Here is an 8,810-nt window from a genome sequence, read left to right as displayed (position 1 = left end):
ATGGGAGGGACTTTCGTAATATTCCGAGATGGGGGGGCCGATGAGGGCGGAACAGGATGCCTTGGATCAGAGGCAGCAAGATCGCTGATGGTCGCTGTTGAGAGGGCGTGGGAGCCGGCGGAGGAAGGGAAAGGTTAGATACCCTCAGAGGAGATGCCCAGACTGGGATCTAAGGTTTGATCCACGAAATTTAGGGTAGAAGGAGACAAAGGTTGTGCAGTGAGATCTAGGATGGAGGGGGAGGCCTCTGAGAGTGTAGCCATCGAGCACGAGGGCCCTGAGATTGAGGGAAGCGAGGCAACGGTGTTAGTGAATTCACATTCGTAATGGTAGCTGCTTGTCGGGTTTACCTGGGGAGATGTCTAGATGGAGGTACCCGCTAGTGGGTCTTCCAAGTAGTCTACTAGGTCCTCCATAACCGTCTCTATATTCCCGCGCCAGCTGCCTTAAGAAAACCAAGGTCGCTTGTCGTTGTAGTGACCGAGTAACAGTTGAGGGTAAGTCGGGGAGGTGGGTAAGGATAAAAACCTAAGCGGAAAAAACGGAGGGAGAGACCGTAACGGCGCAAATGGGGACGGAAGGTGAGTAACGGGGCTGGTGTACGGGAGGGCGGTGAGGTGCAGCCACGTGATCAGACTGTCGTCAGCACTGAGAAGGCTGCAGGGTCCAAACGATACCCTAACCCCATCCTGTTCACCGTTGCGCCTTCATCGCTCCGTCCAAGTGTGTCCCTCAACCTATAATTGTTATGTGAATATAGATAGTTAAATAAAAAGAAATTTCCAACTAACCTAAAAATTACTTAATAAATAAAGAGATCTATAAAAATTATACCCTCTAGTTTTATAATATTTAAAAAATACAAATAAAACTTATTTAACTTCTCACAAAAATAATTAAAATATTATAATATATATGGAAATATTTTAGCCATCAATTAGACATCGAAATTCGTCTTTCAAAATTACTATACTTTTAAATTACTATTTTTCCACTTTCCGCTTAACTTTAAAAATCTTTTCTTTGATTTTCTATATATAATGGAGTCTATTATTTCGTCTCTAATGCCGATTAAGTACATTGCAAAGTTGACATGATACTGATGAAGTGTTGAATTAATGCAAATTTTAAGTAAGTTAATATATTTTTATTTGTTTATTTTATAATATATATATATATATATATATATATATATATATATATATATATTTTTATTTGTTTATTTTATAATATATATATAGAGAGAGAAAGAGAGTGTGTGTGGTGTAGTTGGTAGATAATTTAGATATCAAAATTTTATAGATTTATGTTAAATATAATTTGTTAAGTATTGAAAGGATTAAATTTTATTTTTTTTAAGGTGTAAAATTTAGAAAAAAATATTTATATTTCAAAGAATTTAATCTTGCTATATATATTGAATTGTATTTTTAAATGTATAATGAATTTGATGTTATGATTTTTTCTTAGACACTTGGCTTGTGTAAATTAAATAGTTTAAACTTGTAATTTCAATAAATATTTATTTAATTTAAAAATTAATCAAAAAATTATACTTGAAAATAGTCCAAAATGTAAAAAAATAAAACCACTTAAAATGTTTTACCCACAAAAATATATTCTTACTATTGCTTTATTTAGTAAACAGATTTTAGTTTAACCATATTTAAATATTATATTTAACCTATGCATTGAAATATTTATTAGTTTGTTTAATATTAATATATATATATATATATATATAAACTTTATTTTTAACAATATATAATAAATTAATAAATGGTTGAAATTGAAATATTATATTTAAGTGTGAATTAAAATATTTTATTTGTAAAATATTTTTTTACATTAAATTTGTTGTTTTATTAATATTTGTCTTTTTATTAATATATTTTAAAATAAGCATATTGATCCTATATATTGAAAAAATATATTTATAATCTACATTGAATTTGTTAGTATTGTTGTTATTTTTCTTATTAATATTAAATTCATCATATTAACTTTGTATTAAGTAAATAAACATTTTTTTACTTTCAACCACTTTTTATTTACATTAAAATATTTTATATAGTAAACATTAAAATATCTTTGTATTTATACACATATATCAATCCTTTTTTTCTATATATACATATAAAATTACTTTTTATATTAAAATATTTTTAAAAGATTATTTATATGATGATGATGGTTAACCTCCGTTGAGACCAAACAATGGCCTATCAAACTTAAACAAACAAATTATATATATATAGTAAACATTAAATTATTTTTTTATTTATACACATATATCAATTCTTTTTCTATATACATACATATAAAATTACTTTTTATATTGAAATATTTTTAAAAGATTATATATATAGAGAAAAATGTTGATTATTTTTTATTTATGGTTAAGAATAAGAGTGAAATATCTTGACTAATCTCATTCATACCATATTATAATGTCAACAACAAATAGAGCAAGCATGATGACAATAAAATTACAAGTGTTTTATAATATTTTTATTAAAACTAACCCATGCATGGATCTATGTTTATGTTTTTTTATTATAGTTTATTTTGTTTTTTAATTAAAGAATCATTATTTTTATTAAAAATATATATATTAATTTAAAATTAAACATAAAAAGAATTCTACATCTTTCATATTTAATTATATAATTATTTTTTGTATTTTAAATTAAAAACAAATAAATAAAAATTATGTTTATTTTTTTATTTTAATTTAAAAATAAATAATTCAAAAATATGTTTTCTATTTATAAATATATGAAAAAAATATTAAAGATGAAATTAGGCTTTCATATTTTTGACTTATAATTCACATATGTTATGAGATTTTGGATTTACGTTCCACATTTTTTCAAATAATAGGAAAAGTTTTCTTTTGAGATGTTTTTCAATTTTGAATTACAATGTGCACAATTTTGAAAAATAATTATGATGATATAATATATATTTATATTTTTAATAAATTGGAAATTCAAAAATTCCAAATTTTACAAATGAAACAGTTTAAAAAAATAAATTAAATACTTTACCTAGTAATAAAGTTAAGTTATTAACCCAATTCAAAAATGTTCCAAATTTTACAGATGAAACAGTTTAGAAAAATAAATTAATTACTTTACCGAATAATAAAGTTATTAACCCTGCTAGAACCTGGTCTTCACTAAATTTTATCATAGTGAATCAATTACATTACATAATTTATTAATTCCTTTCTACGACTAAGTTTTCATATTAATATAAATATAAAACTGTTTGGACACTTATGAAAATTTGCCTTTCCATAACATGGGAGAAATAATTTAAAATTCATCCAAAAATCACATAGACACAATTTGGTGTAGCCACTACCGTTTAACCCCAAACTCTAAGTCGATGATAGATCCAGGCTCCTGAGAAGCTCTCGGCTGATGAGTCTGCGCTTCCTGGACAGATAATTTGGCGGGCTGAATGTTGTCTGCCCCATCTTTAGAGCCAGAATGAAGACAATGTCTACAGGTAGGGCAAGAAGAGTGAGAACGGAGCCATTTGTCTACACATGCCATGTGGAAGCCATGGTTGTAGCTCGGCAACAATCTCACATCTTCTCCTCCCACGAATTCTGTCAAGCAGATAACACACACTGCTGCAAGTTGTGGCATAATAAATTCTCCCTAAATGAGACAAGGGAGCGCTTTTATGGATTTGTCGTCCATGCATGTATTAGTCCGTCTGTTGTCCATATGATCATGCCATGACCTCAAAATGTTGTCGCATGGAAGGACTGAACCCAGCCCCGCCAGAGATATGGCGCCGCAGAACAATGCAAGATAAACTAGATCCTTGTTCGAATCAGCTATTCGATTGTTTAGAAAATTCATGGTGATATAATAACTAGATATGATCTCTTGAGACCTAGTTATGGACAACATTTTTTAATTTTCAGGCTCTGCTCCAAAGATTTATTAACTGATAGTGAACGAACCACCTTCACATGGCAACAAATATCCAGTTGTGCTGGAAGAAAGCCATCTGCTCAACCTCCTCGCACCCTTCTTCATTCAACCTCGTATGTGATTTGTTCTCCACGCGATGCTAATTGAATTCGATGATCATTGAATCCTCGGCTTGCCCGAGATACGTGGTGGCGCTTGAGGAAGCGTATCAGAATATCATTATAAACTTCCACTCCACAGAAACTCTGGGGCGCCATGTCCTGCAACTTCTTCACGTCTAAGATGAAGGGCTTCATTTTCGAGAGCCTGAAAATAACAGTTTTCTCATATAAGAACAAACTTTTGGACCTGGAATCCCAATAATAGGCGCTCAGAATGTCGGAGGACGACGATCTCTGGCACGATGGGGATGTCTTCATGCAGTTCTGAAGACCCACAACAAGGTATCCCATGAACATGAATTCATTGTTGTTTAATCCATGGGCCAAAGCGAGCTTTGAAGACACGATGCCTCTGGCCAACATGCATTTTCCTTTCGCACTCCTTGTTGCTTCGAGAGTACATTCTGTAAATCAGATAACATATCATGAGGGTCCAACCAAAGATTGAGAAAGACAGGGAGGTAAACTGGTGCTCATCCAACCCGCTTGACCTACTTTGCAGCCTTGAGAAACCTGGAAATATGCCTGACCAAGAAGTGAATATCGGCCTTTGAGCTCTGGTAAACAAATTTTCGCCCCATGAGTTGATTTCCCTATTACTGTGAAACCTGAAAATTTGAATTTGAGAGCATTTTCTTGGACGCAGGAGTTAGATTGAAAATTTGAATTTCAGAGCATCGCCATCGCATTAATGCACATCGCCTGGTTGTAGCTGGACGAATAAATATTAATCTGGGGCCTCTCTTGTCCGCCAGTTCGGTTCGCATGCGGGGCTACCGGGAAATAGGAGAGAGCCGTGAAGGTGTTCCGGAAAATGTATGACCATCATATGGGCTTTCAAATCAGGCTATGCAATATGTATGTGCTTATGTATGTGAACAAGTCAATATGAAGGCATTAAATGTATGTGAACGAGTCAACATAGAGGCATTAAATGCCCTATGGCAGACTGGTTAGCTCTTGCCCTCCTAATATGCATTTTCAACTTTAACGTCTTTATTTCGTTATGGAAGTGCGAGGTAACCAAAAAAAACACAAAAAGCACTCATATTTGTCCAAAAACGAATCTGGTAGCGGGGCTTAATGCCCTCTTGCACACAAACCGACATACACTAATTTGGGTTTACAAGCTAAAACCTTGCTTTGGAAAATCATGAATAAAAAGTAAAAAGTCAATAATAATGTTTTGTAAAGGTCAATAATAATAAGTAAATATTTGGAGTAGTTGAAATAGAGATTTAGTTGAGTGAAATAAGAATGGTTAAATATTTGGTATATTTAAAATAGAGATTGAGTTTTTCGTATAGATTTATTTAATTATGGTTTAAGTCCCATAGTATGTAAAAAAAAAAAAAAATGTAAATTAAAAAAAAAATACATATTAAGAGATTCGATTATTTTTAGTTTGTGATAAATTCATGATTAAAAGAGATTTAATTACTTTTAATTCTTGATAAATCTATGATTAAAATAGATTTATAGTGTTTTTTGTCCTTTGTAATTTTTCATTGTTTAAATTATATTTTGCAATAATTTATTATTATTAATATTTTATATTAAAATTGGAACCAGTTACATAATTTCCTCTTAAAAAGTAACTAAATTATTTTACTTTTAGTTACTTTTTCCTTTTGAGCATTAAAATATTTTACTAAAGTAAACATTAACACACACATATATAATATTGAAATATATTAGTCAATATGGATATTCAAATAGTTTATTTAAGTTCTATATTGAAATATTTATAAGAAAAATGGAAGTTTTATTTAAATTTTAATTATTTTATATAAAATTATATTATTTAACATATACTTCAAAATATTTTATTTATTACTTGAAGAGTGAAATTGAAATATTAACTAACCAAATGAACACAATGAAAATGTCATTATTAATGTTTTATAATGTTTTAAATTAAAACTAATCAAATATGTATAATTATTTATGTTTTTATTACAACTAACAATGTTTTTTCATCTAAAGTATTTTTTTAAGGGACAAATTATATAATGAGTCTTTCGCTGAATAAATATGATTTTTCTTATAATTTAAGGGATTAGTTTAAGTACAAGTGGTTAATGTTATTAGGCATTTAATTACTCTATCTTAATAGGTAAGAAAATTCAATTTTTTTTGGGTGAAATGTACTAATTTAAAGTTGATAAGTTTATTCTAAGAAAAATCCAAAGCATATCACATTCTCATGTACTTATTTTGATTAAATAACAAAAAAGTTTATTAGAAATGTCATCCACTACTATGATATAAATGTCATCCACTAGTATGATATATATATTTTAAGTTTCCTAAATAAATGTGCACATCAAAATTTATTTGATCTTTATACAAATAAAAATTTAGTAAGTCAAATATCCATGTTTATGACAACATCATAAGACATGTTTGGTTGGGCATTAAATTTGGTGTGATTTCATACGAACTTAAAACCAAGTTGGGCTTACACAATTTTCTACAATTACAACCTTAATTGATATCCATTAGCTATGATTGGGGCCTTATTTTCATCATTTGTGTATAATTTCATGGAACCATTGTCATAGATTGGTTTATTTCATATGGTTTCATTCAATGAGTGCAAACTCTTCCTTTTTAGTCTTTGTACATAGAATCAAATGGGAGGGCACAATCACTTCCATGGAATTCATTCCTTTTAGATGAATTTGGAACTCAATGAAATACTACATATATAACATGTAAATAAAGGGAAAACAAAGCGTACGCAAAATATTACAATTAAGCCCTTTGAATTTGGGTGTACATATGCGAACATAAGGTCTGCCAAGCGTTTGGAAGGGTTGTTGAGTATCATTTCAAAACCAAATAAACCAAACCATGTGCACGAAATTTAAATAAACCAAAAGGCATGACAGAGCTCCATGGCTTAAACAACAACTGAAAGAGCCACGGTATGGTAATTTCAAGCCCATTTGTTGAAGAAAAAGGAAGGCCCATCCCCACCACGAAAAAGGGAGAAAAAGGAAGGCCCCATCCCCACCAAGAAAAAGGAAGCCATGTATGCGCAGATATCAAGCGCTCCCCTTTTGCGCATCTCGCACTTGAAGACAGAGGTAGCGAAAAGATCAACTAAACACATGTAACATCCACAGTTACTTAACTATAGATAAAAACTAATAAAAGCATAACGATACATTAAGTATTAGATTTTAGCAGAGAAACGATCCTGAGGCAAAACCTGCTCAAGTTTATCTACGGTTATTGGATCCGTGGGCGTGACGGCTGAATCCTTACCACTAGCTGCAAGTCAGTTACCCTCCTCAGTCGGTCTCTCCGGATTTTTAAAATGAGAGTAAAATGAGAGGAAACAGTGGCCAGAGCATCCATGATAAGTATAGACAGAACCGGGAACATGGCTACAAACCCAACCAGTATGAAATTGTGCCATGATAAGGATACACTGATAGGAGACTCAAAGGCGCCAGGAAAAACTTGCACCGAGGTAAGTACTCCAACAACAAGAACAAGACCTGCACCAAAAGCCCTAATCACAAAGAATGACATTCTATCCGGCCTGAGAAAAGTGATGGTTCGGCCTAAGAGAGGCAAACATACACCAACTGTAATCCCCACACTAATAATAAAAATTGCTCCCATCTCTACGGGGAAAGTAGTTGTAGGTTTGTTTATGCAATTTTCTCCGTCCTCGCCCGCAGCCACTACAGAAACAGTGTAACATAAAGCTATTGCTGAAACAGCTATGATATATTTCATGTTCCAAGAAAATGCCATTCTTCACGCAAAATGTCTTCAAATCCGGGCTACAGAAGTCTTCAATTCCAACATATCAGAATTCAAACTTCAAGTCTGTTCAACTCCAACCTATCAGAATTCAAACTTCAAGTCTGTTTTGGCATGGATTATGGGGATGTATATATTAGCATATACAGCGCAATATGGGATATGGGGGGCTGTATATTAGCATATACAGCCCAATAGCATAGGATTTATTCGTTACTCAGACGTCATATTGGCATTCTCTTTTGTTTAATGTACTTCACATATTTGACATTTTCGCATTCTCTTTTGTTTAATGTACTTGACGCATGCGCGATTCAAAAAAGTATTTGAATATTTCGTTGACTAAGTTAGATGTTATCCTGTGGCCAATCTCTGCGGTACATTCATTTATTTTAAGCGTCAACGATTAATGCGCTTGCGTGCGTCGAAAACTGCGGAGCCAACACAGGTATTTGAATCCCTCGAGTCGTACATGTTATTAGTGTATTATTAGGTTAGTGATGAGATTTGGTGGGCATCCACATGTTTTGTTGCTCTCCCGCTGCGAGTTTTGTTGTCCATCGGGGGAACATAACGTCACTTTTGTTGCCCATCGAGGGAACATAACGTCACTTTTGATAATAATAAACTCTCTCGTTCATTTTCATGAAAATTTATAATATATTTTTAAAAATAATTTTAAAAAATTATCGGTTTATATTTTTATAATATATTTAGTTAAAAATTATTAGATTTTTATATTTTTATAATATATTTAGTTAAAAGTTAAAAATTAGTAGATTTTTATATTTTTATAGAATTTATTTAAAATATTGAATTTAGAAATATATTTTAAAATATAATTTAAATAATGAAAATTTTCAATTTTAGAGATAATTATATTGTCAAATTTTAATGATAATTGTCACTCTAAGTT

The 8,810-nt window shown here is 31.2% G+C and overlaps 2 protein-coding genes across 2 annotated transcripts; both read right to left on the bottom strand.

Moving 5' to 3' along the window:
* Positions 1–631: 631 nt before the first annotated feature.
* On the bottom strand, positions 632–3,659 carry LOC149234886 (RING-H2 finger protein ATL78-like). Its single transcript, XM_089368402.1, has 2 exons — positions 3,370–3,659; positions 632–737 (listed from the first exon to the last, which is right to left on the bottom strand). The coding sequence occupies exons 1-2, from the start codon at positions 3,657–3,659 to the stop codon at positions 632–634; spliced, it is 396 nt and encodes a 131-aa protein (XP_089224528.1).
* A 3,692-nt stretch (positions 3,660–7,351) lies between these two features.
* Positions 7,352–7,885, bottom strand: LOC149234885 (putative zinc transporter 8). The gene has a single exon (XM_089368401.1). It carries the CDS (start codon positions 7,883–7,885, stop codon positions 7,352–7,354), a length of 534 nt encoding a protein of 177 aa, XP_089224527.1.
* Positions 7,886–8,810: the final 925 nt, after the last annotated feature.

This window comes from Pinus tabuliformis, chromosome 8 (assembly GCF_031772625.1).
Source record: "Pinus tabuliformis cultivar Carrire ecotype Pingquan chromosome 8, CPIR1, whole genome shotgun sequence".
NCBI lineage: Eukaryota > Viridiplantae > Streptophyta > Pinopsida > Pinales > Pinaceae > Pinus > Pinus tabuliformis.
Note: the sequence above shows the minus strand (reverse complement) of the source record. Positions and strands in the feature narration are given on the sequence as shown.

What these genes read in the sequence shown, in the direction of transcription:
- LOC149234885 (XM_089368401.1), bottom strand. Translation starts at nt 7,885, where the DNA reads ATGGCATTTTCTTGGAACATGAAATATATCATAGCTGTTTCAGCAATA.
- LOC149234886 (XM_089368402.1), bottom strand. Translation starts at nt 3,659, where the DNA reads ATGCCACAACTTGCAGCAGTGTGTGTTATCTGCTTGACAGAATTCGTG. An exon ending in TTAGAGTTTGGGGTTAAACG is followed by an intron (nt 738 to 3,369) that starts GTAGTGGCTACA and finishes TAACAATTATAG; the next exon opens with GTTGAGGGACACACTTGGAC.